A 25880-nucleotide genomic window follows, 5' to 3' on the forward strand; every position below is an offset into this window, starting at 1 on the left:
CAAGCAGTAAGTGCTAAACACACAAGAGGCACTGGATGAGACAGGCATGGCAAGGCAAGACCGGACGAGGCAGGTTGGGAAGGGCAAAGCAAGGCAGGATCAATCAGGAACAACACTCACTGCTTCTTAGGCAGGAGACCCATTGCTGAGGCATCATAGGGCTGTTCTGGGAAGGTTTAAGCAGGAAGAGACAGAGATGTCATCACAAGGTGCTGAGAGGGCTTTTCCCGCTATGGGCCCTTTAAGGTCCAGTGCATGATATGCACTGGTGTATAGAAGACTTTTGGGTAGGAGCAGGGTGATGGCAGCATCCAGGTGAGGCACACTGCAGTGTTCTATTGTTGGCACCATCTGTGCTGTGAAAGACAAGCCTTGATATCCGGGGTGAGTTTCTCAACAGCTCAGCCATCCTGGATCGCGGTTCCAGTGCCTGAGGGACTACAGCCCTGCCGGGCATATCAGCTCACTACTGCCACCTCTGGTGGTTTCCAAAACCTGTTAATAAAAGAACTAATGTGTGTCTGTCTCCATACTCAAGCCTAGCCGGTGGTCCCTCTCGTGGTATCCTCCCGGGGGCGTGGTCATCTGCCACCAGCCCAGGGATTCACCCACAACTATCTCAGATTCATCACAGACTGCTAACTCCTCTCGGAGAACCCTAACAGATTGTTACTTCCAGCATAGCGGAATATACAGAATCTGAGACACTACAAGATAGCTGACTCCTCCTTCTTAGGAGCCATTCATTCAGATTGCTCCTCCCATCTAACGCCCAGCTTTCTTAACAGATTTACATCAGATTGCTAACTCCTTAGCAGATTCACAACAGATTCTCAACACTGTTGGAGGAGCAACTCCACTTCCAGGTGGATTGAAGGCTGAGCGACGAGGAAGTATGGGAATTTGAGAGAAATGCAAGTGGTATCCAGATTTCTCAATCTTGAGAACCCAGAGATCTTTGATTTTGCACCTCATCCAGGTAGTTCTGAATCCTTCCCTCTACTGGAGAGGATGGTTGCTTGGTTTGAAAATTGATCAAAAAATTGGTCCAGGTTTGGCCTTGATTTGTGATGTTTTGGGTGACGGCGCTTATACTGCTGAGCGTGAGTTGGAAGTTGCTGCTATTGCAGAAGTAGAGGCAGCATTTGGTATCACTGGAATTCTTGGAAGGGATGTCTCTGGAAATATGGTCTTTTAAAAGCATAATAAGTGTGCCTTGTAGAAGAATGTTGCTCTGATCCCATAGATAGGGACTGGACCACCACATGCTGTTCCTTTTATTTGAGCAACTGTATCTCTGAGTTTTTCTCTAAAAGGTGATCATCCAAATAGGGGACATCTGCCATCTTATCATGGACCTCATCACATAAGCTACTGAATCCTAACCTAGCCATGTGTCATGCTCTGTTGGAGGCTGATGAGCATGCTGTGGTGTCAAACAATTCACAGATGGGTCAAATACGATGGTATAAACACTCTTCTGCATCCAAGAGTGGATGAGGGTATGTGAGTCTGCATTCACTGGGTAGATGAAATGGCTTCAATTTCTGCATTCAGTCACGTAGGTATTGAATCATGTTTAATTGGTGACTGGAGTTCCATGCATTAACTATGGAGTTTTGGAACACCTTTCTACCAACATTTTCCAGTAACCTGGGATCCCTACTTAACATATCCTTGTTTGGTTTTTTTCAAGAGTCTATTCACCATGATGATTTTTGGGATAACTGCACTATCCTTAACCTCATGGATGTTTACACCCAGTGTTTGAGATCTAATTTCCTTGCAAATGGGGCACAGGAAATACGATTTTTCCACATTATTGTTTGCCATTCTTGCAGCATATCATGGATCGGGATAGCTGCTAGCTCCAATGGTATGTCCAGAATTTGGAGCAGACCAAAGGCCTTAGGGTGAGGATTTTTATCCTTAAGTATATTAATTCTGAGCACTGTCCTTGTGAGTTGATGGTGCCGATGCACACAAAGCTCATTGCTTCTTTGGCACTGGTTGCTCTGGTGGATCTGTGGAGAGGCACCTATTATTTTTTCAACATAATCTGCTTCTGCTTACTCAACTCCAAGGACTCGGCCTGTTCCACTAATTGGGGGAGATATTTTTGAGGAGCTCCTCTTTAACTCCATTCCCAGGGATGCAGATGAGGCTGCACTTCCGGAAGAGGATAAACTGTGGCTTCTGAGAGACTTATGCAGTTTCTCCATTTTCCAGACCCTTGATCTTTTTGTATGCAGGGACATCAAACGATAATTGTAATAGTTGGCCCGGTTGTGGTCCAGTCCCAGGTAGTGATAGCATAAGTCATGTCCATCAGTAATGGACATTCTCCTATCACAAATACAATACTTGAAACCACTCAGTGTGGTTTTTTTCTTACTGGACATTGAAAAAAACATTTTTTATTTTTTTTTTTTAGAAGTAGCACAGTAAAGTGCTGTTTTGGGATTGCTGAGGCAGCAAGGCAACTGTTAAGAAAAAATTATTTTCATAGAAAAATGCTGGTGCTTGGATGACAAAGACTGAGGGGGCTCAAGAGGCAATGTCCATGTGGGAATTCCTGCACATGCTCAGTAGAGCAAAAGCTCTACTAGCTGTTTGGTGTCACCGGATGATGTCATCCACATGTCATGGCTAATTCAGCCCTGCTTGTCGAAGGAGAATAATTTACCATGGAAAATTAAAAAAAATAAACCCATCTCAACAGTTTTTATTCTATCTGTATGAGAAAGGTACAAATGAGCAATTACTTATTTATGTCAGATACTTATCTAATAACTTATGAAAGACATATGTAATGTTCTAAGTAAATAGTTTTCTTATTGAATCTAGGAAAGTATTTGGTCCAATTATTGGGGGTGAAGGGGATACATGGGAAAAACTCGTTTTTCATTTCATTTTATTTCTGCAATTTCAATGTTCAGTAAAATCAATTACAGTGCACTAAAACTATTTAGTGAGTGCTAAAATAAAGAAGCAAGACAATGCAAAATTTTACTTTGTGTGATTTCAAAGGGGAAATGATAGAAAACATAACAACAAATGTAGTTACGATTTTCCTGTTTAAAAACTGCACATTCTTACTTGTTATGCTACATTTAACTTCTATATGTTATCAACTCAGACTGTTCCCATATTTCTTGCCATTACATGAAGTACTGTATATACCTTGAATGCACACTTTTGCTCAGACTATTGAATGACAAGATGGAAGGGATGTCCAGTTTTGAAATGAATGGGTACAGTGTGACTGAGTCAATTTTCAGTACTGTTTGTTTCTGAAAAGAATGGACAGTGCCTCAAAATGCCTAAAAATGGCATTTTTTCTCTTGAAGCTAGACAGAATAGAGCTGAGATAAGAGACAAGGAAGGAGGGGGACCAATCAATGTGATGCACTTTTTCAACCAGCCTATCCCAGCGAGACTTACTTTTTTTTTTTTTAACCTGACATTGAAAGAAAAATTTACTTTGAGCAGTCAACATTTTTTCAAAATCATTTCTCTGGTGGTTTTTAGACTAAAAGGTTCTGATGTTCTTTCTTAGAGTGAAAGAAAACATTTATAAATAGACTTGGAAAGGAAGAAAGCAAGGTGGACTGTTGACTGTTGTCAGTGTCATAAGAGACATGTAATTTGTTAACTGTTTCAGGGTTACAGTATCAACAGGGGTAAAAGCGCTGTGGACAACGCTGAGGCCCATATTCAGAGGCATTTAGTTGAATTGCTCACAAGTTATCTGGCTAAACAGGGATGGCTCTATAATGAGGCAGGATGAGGCAGTCGCTTCAGGTGGAAAAATTTTCCACCTGAAGCGTAGCAGCAAGTGACCCCACCCAAAATACCCCTGCAGAGACCACTTCATTTCCCTGCCTGACAAGAGTCCTCAGGCAGGAAGTGAGGCGTGATTTATGGGCATGTTGGTAGGGTTTTCACCTCCTACCAGCAGAAAGAGTGTGACCCACACCCGTGGCACTCAGCACTGGCAGAGAGGCCAGGCCCCGCCAATGACGAAGAACATCAGGGCTGCTCCAAAGAAGAGCCACTGACAGGGAAGCCAGGTCCTGTCAGCGAAAGAAAAACATCAGGCCCAGTCCAGAGAAGAGCCACTGGCAGGGTGGGAGGCCAGAACTCTGCCAGTGAATGGGAAGAGCCGTTGTCAGGAAAGCCAGGCCAGGCCCGCCCCAGAGAAGATCCGCTGGTGGGAAGACCAGGCCCCAATACCCTGGAGAAGAGCCGCTGGCAGGAAGGCCAAGCCAGGCCATGCCCTGCCAGCGAAAGAAGACCCAGTTAAGGAGGAAGGGATGGGACCAGATGAGAGAGAAAGCAAGGTAGTGATTTGAAGGAAGTGAATGAGAGGGTTGAAAGAATGTTGGAGTGAATGAGGAAGGGAAAAGAAGGCAGAAGATCCCTTAGGTATATGAAGCCTAAATGTAGAGAGAGTACAAAATGAGAGAAAGGTGGGAAGGGAGTGAATGTGAGGGAGGGAATATGAGGGGTGAATAGAGGGAGAGAGCATAAATAAGATCCATGTGCCAGCGGGGCTTTCCTTTCCCCCCCAGCAGAAAGACAACCTAGAGTGGCAGTATCCTAATTTGGCAGTAGGAAAAGGAAGAACATCGGATGTGTAGGAGGTTGAGAGTGGGACGGGAAGGAAAGGGAAAGAGGGTGTGGGTTAGTACTAACTTTCTGTCGAGCAAATATATAACCATATATTTTACATGTGGAAAACAAATGCTATTGGAAATACATATAAATAAAATGGTTTCCTTTTGTGACACCTGATTCAGATACATTCATTGGACAATCTATTATATCTTCATATGATTTTTTTTTATTTTCTCCACCTTATAGATGTTATTATTATGATGCTACAATTATTTAATGACGGTATAGAAAAGTTACTAAATAAATAAATTATTAGAAACCCCCCTCTGTCCGAACAGTAAGATCGACATCTACGCATGAAAAAGCATTTTCATTAGCCGGGCCCACACTCTGGCTTAACATCCCACAGAAGTTAGACTTCTCACAAATAAATAAGCTTTAAAAACATATTTTGTCACAATCGCCTTTTCCTCAACTCCATCTTACTTTCTCTCCTAATAATGCAGCAGCGTTTTACCATCGTGAGACCCCAGTTTCCAGTGCTCTCGCCCTGCAAATTATGAAAGAATATTTTTATTTGTATCATCATGCGATCTTTGTTTTGTAGTTTTGTAGTTCGTTTAATTGTGTATGTACATACTTGCTCCTATGTACGTATTATTGTAACCCGGCCTGAACCTTGTAGGGTGCAGGCTAAAAATAATTGTAAATAAATAAATAGATATTAGAGAATTAAGAGTAAAAAAAATATATTGGGGGAGGAGCCAAGATGGCAGCTTAACTCCGACACTACTCTGCTCGGCGTTGCTTCGCGTTTCTTTCCCTTGGCATTAAATTACCTCTTTGATGCCGTCTAAGAGGAAGGGGAAAGTGAAATCTTTCCCCTTGGAGCCCCTTCCTCTGCCCGGGCAGCAAACCATCCAGCAATGCCTGGCTGCAGCTACGATTTTGGGGTCTGTGTTTCCAGCTGTCTTGATGAGTGGAGGAGAACTCACCACAGCCTCGGAGGAGGTTGTCGTTAAGTCTCCTAGAAGTCCGTCCATCACCGTTCGCTCGGGAAGGGCCACAGCAGCTTGTCGCGCTGAGCCCCGAAGTGGTTCCTCAAGTCGGCGCCGCCGAGGGAGCAGCTACGATGTACCCTACCGAGATGGGAGCTGTTGCGATCAGTGCCGGTGGTATGGACACACCCCTGCTAGGTGAGAATCTTCAAGGGGGGAGAAGGGGTGAAGAGAGAGAGGCTGGGACTCGGTTTGCAGAGGGAGTCCCTTTCTCGGAAAAATGGAAACAGAAATATAGCTCCTAACATAGTACCAGGATCTGCAATAATGCACACAAACTAATTCACACAAAGTTATACCTGTATTATGGCATGCACTCAAATGGAACAACCCAACCTATAAAAAGGCAACACTGCAAATATTAAACCAAGTCCTAAATACTAATACACCTGTAATTAGGAAAACAGAAAAACCAAGCTGCTATAGATCCCCACACAGAAATAATTGTATAACTATATGAATAGATGTTTCAAAACAGCTGATGAACGGAATAACATCTAACAATTAAAAACTCTTAATTATTAAAAATTCTCCAAACACCAATAAAATATTTCAAAGCAGCAGACACATCACATAGTACCAAATTATTAAAATGGCAATCAGTCAAGAAAAATTAACTTAAAAAGCCACCTTTACTTACCCTCTCCAGCAACTCTCCTACTCCTTTCCCTTGCAGGACACACCAGAAGCAGCAATAACTGCTGAAGCTGTCCTCACGGTCCTCTTCTTAGGGACCACAACCAGTCTTTGGGGCTTATGCAATACAGTGTGCTCAGCCAAGCACACTGTTTAACCCACAGTTGGACGTGGGTTGTGTAGGCGCTACCTAATTCCCTTATGCAACAAGGGGATTAGCGCCTCCATGGCGTGCGTCCGATGCGCGGCGGAACTATTAGCACTCATTACATGCAAATACATGTTGATGAGGCTATTAGCCAATCACCCGCAATGCAAAAAAAAAAAAAGTGTGCGTCTAAAACGCACATTTTTAAGCTAAAAAATTAACACCTGCCTAGAGCAGGCGTTAATTGATGAGCGCTCCCAAAAGTTGTACAGAAAGGCAGAAAATACTGCTCTTCTAAACATCCTCCTACTTAATATTGTTGCGATATTAAGTAGGAGGCCCAGTCTTCGGCCCCGCCGGCCTGGTCTCTGGTGGCGGCCAGCCCCACCGGTGTGTGTACCATGTGACACACCTGCCGGTGCTTGGTGACACACAGGTTTGTCGCGACACACTGGTTGAGAATTCCTGACCTAAACCATAAGAAATAGATAGGGAACAACAATAAGGGTATGAATGAGTGAGTGTGACCCTATTACATAATCTAAATACCAGAAAAGAGGTAGGAAAGTGTGCTTGGCAGCTTAAATTAATTTTAATTAAGCTGATGCACGGGGATTCAATGTCAGCATTGATAATTGTTTGATTGAGGAAGAATAAATGAGAAATTATTACAAAGCTGTGTGCCGGGAGCAGCGGTGGAGCTAACACCCAATGATCGCGGGTGAACCAGGGACCTTACCGTACCTCACCCGCCGCAGGTAGGAAGAAGACGGGAGATTCGGCTGTTCAGATGCGACCTCCCCCCCTCCCCTGCCAGAGCCTGATTGGCACATTTAGAACCACGTGGCTCAGAGCGCGACACTGGGACCCCCGCAGAGGAGGGGGGGAGGTCCCATCTGAACAGCCGCACCTCCCGTCATCTTCCTGCCTGCGGTGGGTGAGGTACGGTAAGGTCCCTGGTTCACCCACGATCATTGGGTGTTAGCTCCACCTCCTCTCCCGGCACGCACAGCTCTTCACCACTGCAACCTGCACTTTCACTGCGCCTGCGGGGGCATGGGACCCTCATGGCTGCCTCCAACGGCTAATCACGCTCCTCTGTGATGACCACGGCAGCTAGATCAACCTCTCCTGTCATTCCTATAGCTACAGTCCAGGCCCGGGGTGCCCTCAGACTCCCGTTTGTTGTCCCGCTAGCAGCTTGTGAGGGGGAGGGAATAAGCAGGGATAGCCATGGGAGAGGGAAGGAAGGAGGGATAGTCAGAATAATTAATGGGGGGGGGGGAGAATAAGGAAACTAGCATTGAACTGTGGATAGCCATGGGGGAGGGAGGAAAGGCATGAACCGCAGGGATAACCAGCGGGAACAGAGAGAGAGAAAAGGAGTGAACCACCGGGGACCTATCCATGAGATCGACTTATACATGAGTATACATAGTACTCCCTATACCAAGTGCTCTATATTTGCTCTTCTGAAAGGTCACAATAGTCTATTCTGCACCTGTATACCCTTTCGAGATGATATCTCCTTGGTTGCTTCCTCTGCTGCTAGACTCATCTCCTTTGCTGACTATGGTTCCACCACCACTAAATGGGGAGCATGTTGCATCCTTGCAAGCCTACAGCCTGAAGCTCCTCTGCTACAGATACTGTAAATGCTAGCTGGATAAAGTTATTCATATATATTGACAGGACCACTGCCACAGATGTCTAAATAGCTGTCGTAAGTTTGGCCGGATATATGTCAGACTTAAGCACCTCAGATATCTGATTTATCCGGTGATATTTTAGCCACGCCGATGACCACGCCCCAAAACGCCTTCTTTCTTGTCCAGCTAAATGGCGCTGCCCAGCAGCCGGATAAGTGCTATTTATCCAGCTAAGTGCTGATTTTATCTGGCTTAGTAGCACCCAGATTTTTCAGTATTGACCTCATAGCTTCCTTGTAGTGCTTTGTTGAAGGGAAATGAAATGGCAGAAATATATTTTAAGAAGATTAGCAGTCCTATATATTCAGCAGAATAAATGTGCCACCTAATCTATTCACCCTAATCTTATAAGAACATAAGAAATTGCCATGCTGGGTCAGACCAAGGGTCCATCAAGCACAGCATCCTGTTTCCAACAGAGGCCAATCCAAGTCACAAGTACCTGGCAAGTACCCAAACACTAAGAAGATCCCATGCTACTGATACACTTAATAGCAGTCTGTATTCCCTAAGTAAAATTGATTAACAGCAGCTTATAGACTTCTCCTCCAGGAACTTATTCAAGCCATTTGACTAGATATAATTTTATAATTTTAGTTTACTGTAATTATTTACTTATTTAAATACTAGTTTAATAGGCAGTCTGAATTTAAATTTTACTATCTGTATTTAAATTTATTTTAATTTGTATTTCCTATCATTTTAGTTTGGTTTTTTACCTATATTATGTTTTATACTTTGGTTTTATTGTCTTATGATGGAAACCGATATGAAGCTTTTACTAATATCGGTACATAAAAAATGAATAAATAAATATTGTATACTGTAAGCTGAATTAGCACTAACAGCATGATGATCTTTGTTTTACTCTGCTCATTTTCTTAGGTACATGTGTGTGTGGGGAGTGCACCTGCCACGATGTAGATCCCACAGGTGACTGGGGAGACATTCATGGAGATACCTGTGAATGTGATGAAAGAAACTGCCAGGCAGTCTATGACAGATTTGCTGATGATTTCTGTTCAGGTAATTGATTTTCTTTTTAGAAAAATGAATAATAATTTTAATTTATTGTTTTTTGATCTCCCTATTACTTGTTCTACTGAATGCAATATATACTAATGTAATACTGAAAGGCTGAAAAGCAGACACGTTCTCCAGGCTCTTCACCTTGTGACAGTGAACAAAATGATGGGGGTCTATGTGCCAAGCCGTATTAAAATAAACCCTTAACAAGCATCAACGGGCAGTTTTAATGTGAGTGTTATCGGTTCCAAAACACTGAATGGAGAGGACAAGTTTGAAACCCCCGCAGGAATTTTTTCTTTCTCAGTTCAGTTTTTTTATTGTAGAAAATATGTGTACAAATAAGAACGAAAAAGAAAAAGTCAATACAGTGAGCTATGCACGTCCCCTAATTGAATAAATAAAGAAAAAGCAGCACTACGGCACTATTAGGTAGCTGGAAATACAAACGAAGGAAGGTTTCCTTACGTACTGCATCCAGAATAACTAACATAACATGTATTAGTAACAGAGCTCGATGTGATGAAGTGGAATAGCTTAAAATGGTGTATTAGACATATCACAAATTCAAACACAAGTGTTAAAGAAATGCACTTACTGTCCTCCACATTGCTACCCAGCTAGCCAGAATTCCACCAAAAGTGAACATGCAGCATGGTTGCCTTCTTCCAATTAGCCAAAATCCTCTGCAGAGCTATAGAGAGGAGAAAATCTAGAAGGCATGCTTTGGAATATGGTAACTTGGGTTGTACTGCTAACCATTTTCAGGATGACAATAGCGTATGCTAAAGGCATAGAGATATTCAGCATGCATGAGATTTTTTTTCCCAGACTTCCTGCCAAAACTACTGAGTTGGTAACCAATAAAAAAAAAAAAAAAAAGTAAATGGGACAAGAACGCTTTGGGCAATTTGCATGACCAACAAATGAGGGAGGGTGAAAGGCAAGGAGTCCAAACCATCTGATAGGCTAAGAAAAAGAAAGATTGGGTTATCTGGGATGATGGTGAGGATCTCAAATTGACATTCCAAAAATACTCTCAAGGAAAATCATCTGACAGAGGAAACTCTTGAGACCAGATCCCTTCAAGACCAGAACATCTAGGAAGCTTTGAAGCTCAAATGTTTATAGATACAGGAAGCAACATGGCCAGAAAACGTCAAAGAAAGCAAGAGTGTAGATGCTTGAGGGGCTTTTAAATAGGCCCGTAGGTCTGACGATTTTCTCAAGATACATGACATTAATTGCAGCCATTGGAACTTCTGTGTATGTTGCAATAGTAATTTAATTGCTAATTGTTCAAAGGTTGCTAATTGAGAATCTATAAAAGGCTGATCCATAGACAAAACGTCAGACCTATACCATAATGGCCAATTAATCTGCTCTTTATCTATCAAAAACTTCGAATTGAACCAAAAGGGCATCATGGAGGAAGTAGTCCATGGTGTCAGGAGGTTGTCAAAATAATTTAAAAGCATGACGTGCTCTTGACTATAAGTAGGGAGCAAAATCTAGAAAGGGAAGGGAGGCCTGGAAGGGTCCATAAAGGTAGAGGTCGCACCAGCTCCAGTTCCATATCTAACCAAATAGGACACTAGTCCAGCTCTTGCCCCACAGGAATCTTGTGGCTTTGCAAGTACTGCAAGCTCATTTTTTGAGGGAAATACCTCACAGAGGTCCCCAGAAAATGCAGCCAGCACACAATGAGGTGAATTTTCAAAAGTTACGCACGTAAAAAATAATAGGCACGTGCATAAAATGGCCGGTATATGCTATTTTAAAAACCGCAGCATACGCAAGTACGTCGGGGACTGCAGTTAAATCTGCACGGGTAATAAAGGGGCAGGCCATGGGCATTCCGAGGAGGGCCCGACATTTAGACACATAAGTTGCCATTTTACAGCCAAACTGACACATGCTAGTCTTTTACTTCAATATAATTACTCCTGCTCAATATCTGGTATAAGTGATTGTAAAATGGAAAAAAATGACTGGGTGGGTGTTGCAGGCCAGGAGGGTCTTCATGAGCTGCAGAAGGACTGGTAGACTAATTGGTAAAACTGGAAATTTCATTGCCGCGCACATGTTAGAAAATCCCTGACTTGCAGGTATAAAAGCCAGCGTATGGGGGCTAAATGTGTCTAAACAGCTTAGCCAGATAAATGAGAATTTATCTGGCTAAGTTGTACCTTTGCCGGACAAATGTGAACTTATCCGAATAAAAGTGTTTTTTTTTCTAGACTGTTCTGGCTCTTTTACAAATATCTTACTTCTCCTAATAAGTCCGAACTTGCGTGGCTTGCGGTTTTTACGTCTGCGAGCACGTATACACACACATATGTACTAATATTTTGCACGTAGATTATAAAATACAGTGGTATATTTTCATGTGCCCGCATGCAAGTAGTTTGGAAACGTATCCTTCCTGTGTGTACCTTTTAAACCCAAGTATTTTGCGCACGCATGGAAGCAAGTACAAAGAATGCGTGTGAAAGCAGAGAGGTTTCAGATTAGGTCTCTGCGCATACTCTCACTCAGACTAAGTTTTAAGGGATCTGTTCGCAGCAGCTGAAGTGGCTGTGGGCGGAAGATGTTTCTCTGGATAAAAGCTGGAGTGTGTTTTTGACTTGTTATGATGTTTTATTTGTTGAACTGTTTTTTATTTGCTAATGTATTTTGCCTAGATTATGAGCAGTTCAGTGGTATTGCTTTGTTTGAGAGGATGTTGCCCCTAAATATTTTATAATGAGAGGTCTGAAATCAAAGAAGCATGGCGAGAGGGATTGCTTTCTGTAAGTGCTTTCAGGGTAAATCAACTTTATAAGGTATTTCTTTTGAGGAATTGTTTTTGAGGCGCAGGCTGAAATAACTTCATTTTTAAGGGATCTGTTCATAGTAGCAGCACTGTTGAAGGAGCAGAACATTTCTCTAGATAAAAACTAAGGGTGGCTTCTGACGTAGGTATTTTTCTTGCTACTTTAACATGCATATGGCAGGGCAACAATCAAACCACTTTTTTATGTGGGTAAACACATATAGGTATTTCTCTATCCAAGGTCACAAGGAGCAACAGAGGGACTCAAACGCTGGTCTCCTGGTTTGTAGCCCACTGCTCTAACCACTAGGCTACTTCTCCATATTTATTGACAAATAATGTCATATACTGCACCCTGCAATGGCTTTCTAAGTAGTTTGCAACAGCCACTATGCAGCATGCATGAAACTTTAAAATAATTTACCTCAATTATTTCAAGCACTTACCAGCATTAAAAATGCCTTATTAATCTGAATTTATTTTATATTTATTGCAGTTTATAAATGCACAAGTATATCATGTAAAAAGCAAAGAAAACAATCAGATCCAATCATGTAATAAAACAAAAATTAATGTATTCTTTCATGAATCATCTTTGCAGAAAGCCAGAATCTTGACAAATATAATCAAATATAAATAATCATCAGAACAGGTGCAGAGCAGAGCTAGGGCAATTCACATTACAACTAACATGAAAAAAAAAAATCAAATTTTGGTGTCAGCTCAGCAAAAAAATATCCCCTCCACTGTTATTTTGTGAAGTAACACAAACTCCTGCAAAGAAAGAGGCATCTAGAACCTTGCCATACCATACAGTCACAGCACTGACTCTCAGGACTCAAATAACAGCAACTTTATGAAAAAGCAGCAATGCAAATACTAGAGATGTGAATCGTGTGCCAGATCGTCTTAACGATTCCAATTCACATCGCTAATTTTTTTTTTTTTTAGGGAGGCCCACGCCGCTAAAAAAAAAAAAACAAAACCCACCCGACCCTTTAAATCGACCCCCCCCTCCCGACCCCCCCAAAACCTTTTAAAGTTACCTGGTGATCCAGGGGGGCCTCGGGGAAGGATTTCCCGTTCCCAGGCATCAGCTGTTCTAAAAAAAAAAAAATGGCGCCGATGCCCCTTTGCCCTTACCATGTGACAGGGTATCCGTGCCATTGGCCGGCCCCTGTCACATGGTAGGAGCACTGGATGGCTGGCGCCATCTTTAAAGATGGCACCCCAGTCACGCCGGTCCTGGATCCTCCTCTTCGCCGTCGTGGGGATGGGATCCTGCGACGGCCTTGCAGGTCTAGTGCTCCTCTTCCAGTTCCACACACTACTCTGAAATGTAGCAGGGGGCTGGACTAAACTGCTGTACAGGGCCAGATCTAACCTTTGGGTTAATGTGATATTCAGCTCTAAGTTAGCTGGGGTTACCCCCAACCGCACAAAGGGCAGGCTTCATATTTAGCCAGCTAGTTATGCAACTGAATATCTGTGTAAACATAACCATGTAAATGTACTTTTGTCATCTTACCTGCTGAGCATGTTTTTGAATATGACCCCCAAAGGGACCTAAATGGCGGGGGAAGAGATGAAGATCACAGATTGAGTAGGATCTGTGGCAACACGGCGCAGGCACAAATGTGCAGACTAGATTTTATTTAATCTGAATATAATATAAAGCTTATGTTCCACAAAATCCAAAGTGACACAGGGTACAGGAGTATAGCATTATAAACTTTAGAACATTTATAACCATCTCATCTATGTCTACCCTGGATGTCAGCAGATGAAAACTAGCAAGTAGTTTTCATCTGCTGACGTCATCTCTCTTTCTAAGTGACAGGACTTATGGTCTAAAGAGTTTCGCTATTGACACAGAATAGAAAAAAGCATTTTGTAAGAGAGGTTTTATATATATATATTTTTTAATGACCCATGTTTCGAATCTCTTTGAAATTGCTAAGGTCTTCGATAAAGGTTCCTCAGATCACTGAGTTCTCAGAAAGTAATGAATTGCAAGTTTGCCTCAAGTATCTCTCTTCCAAAATATATATACTACAATCAGGCAGTGAGATCACCTGAGGGGGTCCTTATTCAACTGCTGTGTGGCTCGGCTAGTTAGCTGAATAAACCTATCCTGATAGTGGCTACTCCCTGTCAACTTGATTAACAGCAGGTAATGGACTTCTCCTCCAGGAACTTATCCAAACCTTTTTTGAACTCAGTTATACTAACTGCACTAACCACATCCTACAACAATGTATTCAAGAGCATAATTATGCATTGAGTTAAAAAGATAACCGATTCTAGTTCTCTTATGATTTTATAGACCTCTGTCATATCTCCCTCAGCAGTCTCTTCTCCAAGCTGAACAGTCCTAACCTCTTTAGTCTTTCCTCAGAGGGGAGCTGTTCCATCCCCTTTATCATTTTGGTTTCCCTTCTCTGTATTTTCTCCAGTGCAACTATATCTTTTTTTGAGATGCAGCGACCAGAATTGTACACAGTATTCAAGGTGCAGTCTCACCATGGAGCGATACAGAGGCATTATGACATCCTCGATTTTATTTGCCAGTCCCTTCCTAATAATTCTCAACATTGTTTGCTTTTTTGATCTACACAGCACACTGAGCCAATGATTTCAATGTAATATCAACTATGATACCTAGATCTCTTTCCTGGGTGGTAGCTCCTAATATGGAACCTAACATTGTGTAACTAAAGCATGGGTTATTTTTCCCTATATGCAACATCTTGCACTTGTCCACATTATATTTCATCTGCCATATAGACACCTAATCTTCTAGTCTTGCAAGGTCCTCCTGCATTTTATCACAATCTGCTTGTGATTTAATAATTTATTATCATCTGTAAATTTGATCACCTCCCTCATGAACTCCTTTCCAGATCATTTATAAATATATTAAAGAGAACCAATCCAAACTGATCCCTGAGGCACTCCACTGTGAAAACAGAACATTTAGTCCTACTCTGTTTCCTGTCTTTTAGCCAGTTTTCAATCCACGAAAGGACATCACCTTCTATCCCATGACTTTTTAGTTTTCTTAGAAGCCTCTCATGAGGGATTTTGTCGAACGCCTTCTGAAAATCCAAATACACTACATCTACCGGTTCACCTTTATCCACATGTTTATTAACCCCTTCAAAAAAATGTTGAAATTTGTGAGGCAAAACATCCCTTGGATAAAACCATGCTGGCTGTGTCCCATCAAACCATGTCTATCTATATGTTCTGTGATGTTCTTTATAATAGCTCTTTTCAGAGAACTTTGAAGCCCTCGCAGACTGTATCATCCCGCTCTTGTCAATCAAAAGGCTGGCACTATTCTGGAGGCCCCTCTACCTGCTTCTCAGGATTTCCCTTCATATAAATATTATATCTTAAAATCCCCTGTAGAAGGCACCACCTGGGCTAAGTGTGCTCAAAGATGGGGCATAATCAAATATAGAGTGTCCTTCTGACTCATAGCTGGCAGATTTCCCTTCCTGAAATTAATGGGATGAATGTGTAAGAGCTGGCTGAGGCTCTTCTTGCAGATCAAGTTCGTAAGCCATCTGGGGCAGGAAACTATCTACTATATCTAATTCTAACTTGGCCAAATTCTGACTTTCCTGGCTGGATATCATGGGAGAGTCTGGATTGAAAATGTAAAGTGTGTTTAGCAGAGTCTTTAGGATTATGTCATTGTCATCCTGCTCTGTTTCCTCTACACTTTCCTCCACTTTCTTTAAATCCTCTACATCCTTGATAGACATTTGACATACAATTAGTAGACCTGGTTAGACAAACATGTTTTTTCCCTCCAATCTGTACTTATGAGAAAACTCCTTGGAAAGTAGGGCACAATGTGACTTTGTGTCAATGAACTTGAATTACTCCTTAGGCAGGTACAATCATTAATGGCGCTGAAATGAGCTAAAACAATCAATAAGTAATAGACTACATTACAGAAAAAAATGAGTAATTTGTTCCTGATTACTTCTATAAACAGGTGATTAGTAGCCTGTAGCTACTAACTATGTTATAATATTTATAACAGTATCATAAATAATTACATAAATATAAATTCACGGATTCAAATTCACATTGCTACTTTCAAAAGAGTTTACCCATAAACCCAGAATGGTAAAAAAAAAGTGTTTGACTAATCAAGCCTACTGATCTATAACAAGTTTGAACAAAAAGTTGTTTGAAAAATTATGAATTAAATAATCATCTAATTACTTATTTAGATTTCATTTCTAAAATATATTCCTTTACTGTAATCAGTTTTTAAAAAGTAATGTGATGGCAGGTTAGTTCTTTTAATTTTATTTTATTTTACAACCTTACATTTAGAGCTAATAACCTTATTGGGCTCTCTTTATTAGATATGAATCACTGAAAACTAAATCTCAGGTTTTTCTCTTTATTAAATCCATCATTTCAAAGTAATAGCTTCTAAGGGCCTTATTCAATAAATGTTTTATTCCATAGGTACAAAATGATGAAAAAATCCTTTTTGAATTATGCTCTGAAGAGGTATTGCCTAGGACATAGCAGGGTAGAGGTATCTAAAATAAGAGGCACTGTAATTAAGTTGACAAAAGAGTCTATGCACTAAAACTGAAGCAAAAAAAACCATCTTTCATGTGCACTTGCTAATTCCTTGCATGCTACAACATAATTTAATGGGCAATGCACTAAATCTTTTGTGTGCCCACTAGGAAAGTGTTGAAGAAGTACATAGGACTAATTATGACTAAAACAAAAAAAGTATAGCATTTACATATGACTTGCAGCTAACTGATAAATAGTGCATGAATGCTACCAACTAAGTAGTGCACGCATGCTACATTGATCATGCATAGTCCTCTTTTCTGGGAGCTCAGCCCCTTTACTGCAAATTTGTATAACAGGGCTGGTTAAGAGAGCTGAAGTAAAAGGTGGGAGAGCATCTGGAACCCAACAAAAAAGGTTGAGAGACTTCCAGGAGAAGGGAAAAAAAAAAAAAAAGCATGTAGCGTATATATCTGTCAAGGATGTAGAGGATTTAGAGGAAGTATAGTAAGAGGAAAATGAAAAGGGATCAGAACAGGGAGGCGAAGACATCAACCTGGACGCTGTGCCACACACATTCGGGATGACTAAGCAAGAACCTCACACATCATAAGAATATAAGATGTGCCGTATTGCATCAGACCAAAGGTCCATCAAGCCCAGCATCCTGTCCAACAGTGGTGAAGCTGGAGAAATACCCAGTATATCCCAAAGAATAAATCCAGTCCCTTTTCGATCATTATCATGGATAAGTGTTACGCTTTACTCCTCAAGAAGGGAGGAGTTAGCAATCTGTTATGAATTGGCTCCTGTGGAAGGAGGAGTTAGCAATCTGTTATGCATCGACCCCTGTAGAGGGAGGAGTTAGCAATCTGATATGCTCAGCTCCTGTAGAGGGAGTAGTTAGCAATCTATTAAGGTATAGATTGCGGAGTTGCAATCTGTTATGAATCTGTTGCTGAAGACTCCTGATGGGGAAGGAGTAGCAATCTGTTACCAGTGGAGTACTTGGAGAGGGCACTCGGTTGTAGAGGAATGTAGATAGGTGGATCCTTGGGCCGATGGCAGATGACAGCGCCCCCAGGAGATATCATGAGAGGGACCACCGACTAGGCTTGGGTATGGACAGGCACAGATAGTTCTTTTATTAGACAGGTTAGTAGAACCTCCAGAGGTGGCAGTAGTGAGCTGATATGCCCGGCAGGGCTGAAGTCCCTCAGGAACTGGAACAGCGATCCCAGGGTTGCTGAGCTTTAGAGAAACTAACCACATCCTCTGGCAACAAATTCCAGAGCTTAATTGTGCATTGAGTGAGAGAGAATTTTCTCCAATTAGTCTTAAATGTGCTACTTGCTAACTTCATGGACTGCCCCCTAGTCCTTCTACTATCCAAAAGAGTAAATAACCGATTCAGATTTACCTGTTCTAGACCTCTCAATTATTGTATTAATGTATTGTAATTTCTGTTAAGATGTAATTGATTTTATTATGTGTTGTGTTGTTTATAACTTCTTTTATGAATGCTTTTATGTAATCCGCACCGAACAGATATCTGGAGGTTGCGGAATATAAGATCTTAAATAAATAAATGATTTTAACAACCTCTATCATATCCCCCCTCAGCCGTCTCTTCTCCAAGCTGAACAGCCCTAACCTCTTTAGCCTTTCCTCATAGGGGAGCTGTTCCATTCCCCTTTATCAATGTGGTCGCCCTTCTCTGCACCCTGAGGACAGGTCATGTTCTTGGACTAAATCGGACAAGTGGTAAATGCTTCCTCAGGATGACAGACATCTTCCATGCCATTCTGCCTTGTTGCTATACCCCTTATCTTTCCTCATAGTAGTCTTTCTTCCGCTCAGCATTGCTGTCTCACCCTGAATTTTGCACCTTGAGGGGGTGTTCTTGCCACCCTGGAGGGTTGTTTTACACCTTTCATGATGATGGCACTCTTTGTGCTGCTTTGTCCATTTATCACTTCCTGGGAGGGGAGTGTCTGCCACATTTTCTGCTCCCATTTCACCTTCATGGTGGCTTAAGATCTTGATGCCACTCTTGATACCACTTTGCCTCTCGTGCTGCCTTCAAGGGCTCTTGCCACTGTCTGTGCCACATTTTGAAGCTTTGGGTGTTCTTCCTGCTCTAGCAGCTTCTTTGCTCCTTCCACAGTGCCTTAGAGAAATATTGCCAGGGCAGCTACCTGTTTGCCCTTTTATGAAGCCTTAGGCTCTTCATGCCATTTTTTTGTGCCATGTTGACATAGCCTTGATGCTTTGGCGTGCCTTCACCCTTCTGATGATGTGGGACGTGCACATGAGCTTCTCAAGCCAACTCGTGCTATTTTGGAACCAATGGGACTCACTCCTGCCCCCAATAATACTCCCACAATTAGGGATTGGGGTGGGCAGTGGGGGACAACCAAAATTGGGGTTTTTGATAATTTGGGAGAACAAGGGGGCAAGGTTTTACCTTGGACTTTTTCAGCCCATGAGGGGCATGGGGTTATGGGTAGGGAGGCCACTGAGACCACCAAGATGTTTTAAAGATGCTTGGAGTGGTCACAGGGAGATTTTTCCCCTGGCCATGATTGCCCTCTAAACCCCATGAACTCCCACCTCCTGGGCCCAGCCAGGAAATAATTACATCGACACCTCTTGAGGTGTAGTTTTGTGTGTGTGTGTGTGTGTGTGTGTGTGTGTGTGTTGAATAAAGGCCAGCAAAGCCTTTTCTGCATACCTGTTTTCACAAAATGGCACTTTAATGAGCTGCTTTGCATGATTTTACATTGCATCAGCTCAATAATGTGCCATTTGAATAAATGTTTGCATGAAGCACATTTCTGAATTATTTATTTTTTTTAAAGATTTAGAAAAAAAATTGCACAAAATTCTCACACTTTTCCATTTTTTCAAGTCTGTCACTGTTTTGTATTATTATTTTTTTTTTGTGAAAACATTTTGCAGCTAAGCCTCTTAGCATGAATACATGGTTTTCTTAACCAATAAACTAAAATGTGTTAAAATATTGCTACTAATTGGAAAGTGTATCTATATAATGAATTTTACCTTTGTATGCTCTACTTCAGTTTGCTCTACCACTACAATTTCTTTAAGACATGATATATGATAGAATAATTTTGAATGTTTTATTTTTTTTTTTTTTTTAACTGTTTGCTTTCTCAAGGTCACGGGCAATGTAATTGTGGGAGATGCGACTGCAAGGAAGGTTGGAATGGGAGGAAATGTGAACACCCGCAGTCCTGCCCATTGTCCCTTCAAGAAAGTAAAAAGAAATGCCAGGGAAGCTTAAGTTTGCCGTGTGCGGGAAAAGGTAAGTGGTTGGTGCTTTGCCTTCCTTCCATCGTTGCTCAATCGTGTCTTATGTCTCTCGAAAGAAATTTTCTACGTTATTATAAAAGAGCTGACATTTCCCTGGCTCCTGGAAGATTGGCAGTCGTCTACCGTACAAGCAGAATGATTTGCATCTGCACGAGTTAAATAAAACAAAACAATAGTACAGATTTGTTAGTTTTTCCTGGCATCTGCTGCAATATATTCACTCCAGCAATCCTTCCCCCCCCTCCCCCCCCCATGACAGTTCCTAATTGCCCAGTGACTTATTTGCTTCGTGAAGTTTATTGTCTCTTCAGAAGCTTTGTTGGAAAATATGTATTTATAGAGCGGGCTGTTTTCTGCATTGCTTAAGGGTAACAGTCTCAGGTGTGCTTTCAGCACAATATAAATACAAATCAGAAGAGGGGGGGGGGAAATCCATCTAGAGGCAAACTGATTTCATTCCATTCGATTTATCAAAATATGAAATGCGGTTTCCGCTCTCTCTCGGATGAGAGCAGGGGAGGAAATGTGAAATGTGTTCCTGCTTGCAGAAGTTTATTATGAGCTCAGGCCACTGAAACACTTGCTGTGAAATGGCTTAAGGACATATTTGAACCCACTGCTGTAGCCCTTTAATTTTGGCTTCACACATTACGGTTTCTTTCATTAATACTGTCCACGCCAAGGTCATATGTTCAAGTGCTGTTCATCCAGTTCAGTAAGGTCACTGTGAATGATGTGCTTAGGACTTCTCTTTTACAAAGGAATCAAAGAGCACTCTTGTTAGGTAGCAGTTGTTTCATAACAGCAGTTACGTCCACTGAGGGGTTTACGGCTTCATTTGCTCTAATTGTTTCTTTCTGTCTCATTGGGAGGTTTGGATGATTTTATTTAGATCTGGAAAGTTATCTACGGATTTGTGTCAGCTTATGAATATATGCATTATATAATGTGCATACAGTTCTGAATGGTGAACCCTGGCAGTCAAGCGTGCCTTGAACTCTCTGGGACTACCATGGTCACTCTAGCCATAGCCCCTTCCAGTAAGCCATCGTATTAAATGCTGATCATAGAAATAATGTGTTCTCCTATATTCTCAGATTAATAGCTGATACAGTGTTTTATGCAATAAATTTGGGTTATATACGTGAAAAGTAATTGCCTTTTTAATATGAATACGTTTTAATAATTTCAGTCTGTTTCGGTACAATGTGGGACATAATATTATTTATCATTATAAATACTTGTATAGTATTATGTCCCACAATGTACCGAAACAGACTGAAAATACATAATCACTGACCAGCTTTGTCACGGATTTCTTCACAAGGAATGGGTTACTTTTTATTCTAATTGCAATGTTTTAGGTGTATACGTACACATTTCAATATGAAAATACATTTTGGCTCAGCGTCTCCTTTAAATATTCCCATGCTTGCCACATTGCAGAATTTGACATCATTTTGGAGCCAGTTGCTTTATTTGTTGATATCCGAGATGCTCATAAAACATTGGGTTAACATTTTCTGAAGATGCATTTTCCCATAAAAGAGCAGAACATGTGAAAGGGTTTGTTTTTGGTTTCTGCTTGAAGATTTCACATGGCACAGTATTTACAAGTAAGAGTTTATTAGAACTGTAATCGTGAAACATTTTGGTATTGGATTGGATATGGAAGGTGCACATTTACTTTTTTTCCTTTGAAAATCATCCCACCAAAACCACTCGCAGACCTTTGTACCTGCTAATGCTTGTGCATAGCTTTCTTCTTGGAGAATTAAGCACAGACGTTTGAAAATGTAACTCCAAACTCCATCCCAACCTCACCTGCACAAATGCCTCTTTGAAATATGGGTAAAGGGTCATACACACAGGCCCTCTGTGCGGACTCTTACCTGCATATTGGATGTGCAATTCAGTGGTAACTTCAGGGACATTTCCATGCATTATAAAAATAATGCTTTACCTGTGGAAACGGCCTTTTACCATATTTCCCCAGCTCATATGCGGGCAAACTTACTCGCACGTGTCCTGTATGCACATACACGTAACTGGTCTGAGCCAAGGGCTTTCCAGGGGTGCACAAGGGAAGGATTTATGCTCTTACTTATGGACTTTTGAAAGTATGCGTGTCAATTTTCTGAAAACTTCCTGCACAAAACTTTATAGGGGTTAACTTTATGCAGGTGGTTTTGTCAGTATAATTTTAAAGTGACCACGCACACATGTACATTCACTTTCGAAAACCGGTGTAACTTTGGTTCATATTTACCAATTTTTCTTAACCTCTTAGGGTTAGATATTCAAAGATGAACGGCTAAGTAAGTTAACTGCCAAGGGATATTGAGCAGCACAGCTGTGCCTCTGAATATCCCAGAATAAATCGCTAGCCAAATAAGTCTTATCCAGTTAACTTTAGACCTGCTACGGAGCAGATCTGATTTATCCACTTAACCAGATAAGTCTGAATATCACTACTCATCTCTGGAGCACCCATATCCTGGATAAGTCCCTGCTTATCTGGTTAAATAGCGCTGAATATCAAGCTCCAAATATTCTGAAACAAAGGATTTTTGTTTTCTATGTGATCTTTTGATAGGTCATTCAATATCTGTTTATAGTATTACATGAATACTTATATAAAAAAAAATCGTGTTGGCTCTTTCTATTCATTTTCTGACATGCTGAAATGTAACTATAGTACAATGCATATTTATAGAAAAAGAATTTTGGAAACATTAATGTTTTCATGAGTGCCTGAAATAGCCCCGAAACAGATTTAAAAAAAAAAAAAAAGTTTTTATGTTTTCTAACTAAACACAGCTTTCTTGGCCGAATAATTGATTCAAGAGTTTGGGAACTAATACATTTCATAGAGCCTTGGATAATTTAAGATTTTGGACTGAACTTGAATATGTGGAAACTATAAATATAAAATTCAGTCTTGTGGGCCAAAGGATTAGGATGTATCTGCCAGTACAGAGCAAGATCAGTTAAGATTATGAATTATATGTGAAAATATGGCAACTCATGATGGCTTGACTGAGAGGAAGTTGGATCCTGAGGAGCTCCATTTCAGGACAGCATTTTAAAGCATTTTTAGACTTATTCTCAGAAGTTATCTGTTCAAAATGCCTTCTGAAACAGCAGGTAAATGATCTTCTCACTCAGAGACAGAAGTAAAGTTAGGAACATCTGCACGCATTCAGGAGGATATCGAGCCGAAAGTGCTGCAATAGGGGCCTCTATGGAAGACTGAGAGAGAGCTCATCAATCCTGCTGACCCTGGGGAAAGTGGAAAAACTGTATCTTGCAGACCATAAAAGATCATAAGAAGTCCCTTTGTGATAAAATTGACATCTTAAATACTATTTCATTTATAGAGCAGGATCTTAAAAACAAACATGGGGGGGAAGGATGCTGAGAAAATAATTAACTCTTTAGTGCAGTGGTTCCCAACCTTTTTTGTTTAGGGCACACCTGGTGCAGGAGTCACTTAGTTGTGGCACACCACTCATTTCTCCACCATCACTTTCTCTTCTCATCTCTTCCCTTTTCCCTTAGGCTTTATCAACTTCTCCCTTCCTTCTTCCCCCAGCATCATAATCATGCCTCTCTGCTGGCTTCATCATCGCCTTCCCTTCCATATCCCCCACTCTCCTGGCATCATCATCATCATCACCACTACCTTCCCACCATCTCTTTCCCCTCCCTCATATTATAATCACCTTCCCTCTCCCTCGCTCCCTGGCATCAACAGCACCTTCTCTCTCCACGCCTCACCCCTGGCATCATCATCATCACCACCATCACCTTCTTTTTCCTTCTATCCCTCTCCCCCATCCCCTGGCATCAAAATCACTTTCCTTTTCCTCCACTCCCAGCCATCATCACCACTAGGTCTTCCCCATCCCCTCATATCATCACCTTCCCTCTCCATCATCATCATCCTTTACCCTCATCATCATCCCCTGACATCTTCACTCTACCTTCATCCCTCTCCCTCTTTCCTCAGCATTACAATCACCTTCCCTCTGCCTCCTTCCCTCTGCCTCCTTCATCATCCCTCTGGCATCATCAGTTTCTCTCTCTTTCCAACTTCTGGTTTTATCACTTTCTCTTTCCTCTCCCTCCATTCCTCCTGCCAAACACCTTCTGTTCCCCTTCAACCCTAGCATCAGTTACCCTTTCCCTCACTTCTTGGCATCATCATCATCACCTTCCCTCTACTCCTTTCTCCCACAGACATCATCAATCTTCCATCTCTCCCACACCCTGGCATATGACCTTCCCTCAACCTGCGATACTTTAGAAAATGAGGCCTTTAGTTCTTTCTAAACCGATATGATGTACCTACGAATGTCGGTATAAAAAAGTTGTTAAATAAATAAAATAAATAGCCTGCATTTGAAAGCACATGTGCGTTTTGATTTTGTTTGCACATTTACCAGTAACTACCAACAGAGGGCTATATTGTGCAATGTACACTGGTGTCTGTATCTCTCATATGGGCTATAACCCAGACACCAGTGCACATTGTACAATATAGCTCTCCGTTGGTAGTTAATATGTATATAATAGGGAGGACTCACAAAGCCACGTGGTTTGCACATTTACCAGTACAAAAAAAGGGTGGTCTAGAGGTATTCTGGGGAGGGGTCAAGAAGAACGAATTGAAGATGCTATTTTATAAGAGATATTTGTGTATAAATTATCTAACATTCGTGTATTTTTACATTGCTAATTAACTAGCACAATTGGTATTGGACGTCTGCTGTCTGCAGTTTTTGGGTGGGAGGTCTGGGTGAACTGGTAGGGGTTCAGGATGAAGTGCTAGAAGGTCTAGGTGAACTGGAGATGTACTGGGTGAACTGGTAGAGGTATCGGGAACTGGTGATTTCAAATATGTGTGCAAAACAGTATTTATACACATGGATGTTATTAATTACCTGGCTTTATGCATACATGTTTTATTTTTTTATGTACCTAAAATATACACGTGCATATTTATAAAATAAGTAGGAAAAGTAAGCTCTTTCATTGCAGTAGAAATATACGCATGTTCTGAAACATAGCATGTATTTTCAGATCATACGTACCCAGTATTTTATAAACTGTGCAGCTCCACATGCACAGTTGATTAAATACCAAGATAAATCTCCAAGCGTTCATTTATGCATGAACCTTCTGCCTTGCACCTCCCTCCCCGGCCCAAACACACAAGTAAAAATAATGCAACAATAAAATGAAAAAATATAAAACATCAATAATAGTAAAACCATACTGGTAAAAGGAATATTTCAAAATAGCAGACAAATAGAGTGACATCCAATAATTATAAACCTCGAAAAAAAAGTGTTCCAGCTCCAAAACAAAAATTGATAAACAGTGCATACATCGAATATTAACACCCAATCATTAAAACTAACAAAAGTACCTGGGAACTTTTGATTTCCAGAAGCCCTGAGATTGTCGTGGATTAGCTGATGGCATGGAGACTGGGGGTTGTTGTGCACAAACTTTCTCCTTTCTCTCATATACATACATATAATTATACACGTTTGTTCTTTCTTACACACAAACCCGCATATGCTCTCTCCCACCCATGCACACTCTACTAGACACAAACACACACCCATATTCTCTCTCACTCTCACACCTCTCCCTCACACACACACACACACACACACACACACACACACACACATATGCCCTTATTCACTCAGACTGGCCCCTTCTCTCATATACACTTTTAGGTTCCTTCTCTCATTCACAACATACCATTACACAGGCTCCCTCTCTCTCTCTCACTAACACCATTACACTCTCATACACACATAATCCCACTCAGTCACACACCCATCCTTATACTAGCTCTCGCTTTCATTCTCTCTCACACTCACATACACATTCCCTCATTAAGGTGCCTTCTGTCTCTCACACACTTACACACACACACACATTCCCTCTGTCTCTCT

General features: G+C 41.2%; 1 protein-coding gene across 2 annotated transcripts in view; it reads left to right on the top strand.

Moving 5' to 3' along the window:
* The window catches only part of ITGBL1 (integrin subunit beta like 1), a 330496-nt gene that overhangs the window by 99244 nt on the left and 205372 nt on the right, over positions 1-25880 (top strand). For both annotated transcript variants that reach the window (XM_029604512.1, XM_029604511.1), the window contains exons 6-7: positions 9057-9197; positions 19751-19897. In XM_029604512.1, coding sequence (XP_029460372.1) covers positions 9057-9197; positions 19751-19897 — 288 coding nt within the window. The remainder of the gene's footprint in view (positions 1-9056; positions 9198-19750; positions 19898-25880) is intronic.

Source organism: Rhinatrema bivittatum, chromosome 5 (assembly GCF_901001135.1).
Source record: "Rhinatrema bivittatum chromosome 5, aRhiBiv1.1, whole genome shotgun sequence".
Lineage (NCBI taxonomy): Eukaryota > Metazoa > Chordata > Amphibia > Gymnophiona > Rhinatrematidae > Rhinatrema > Rhinatrema bivittatum.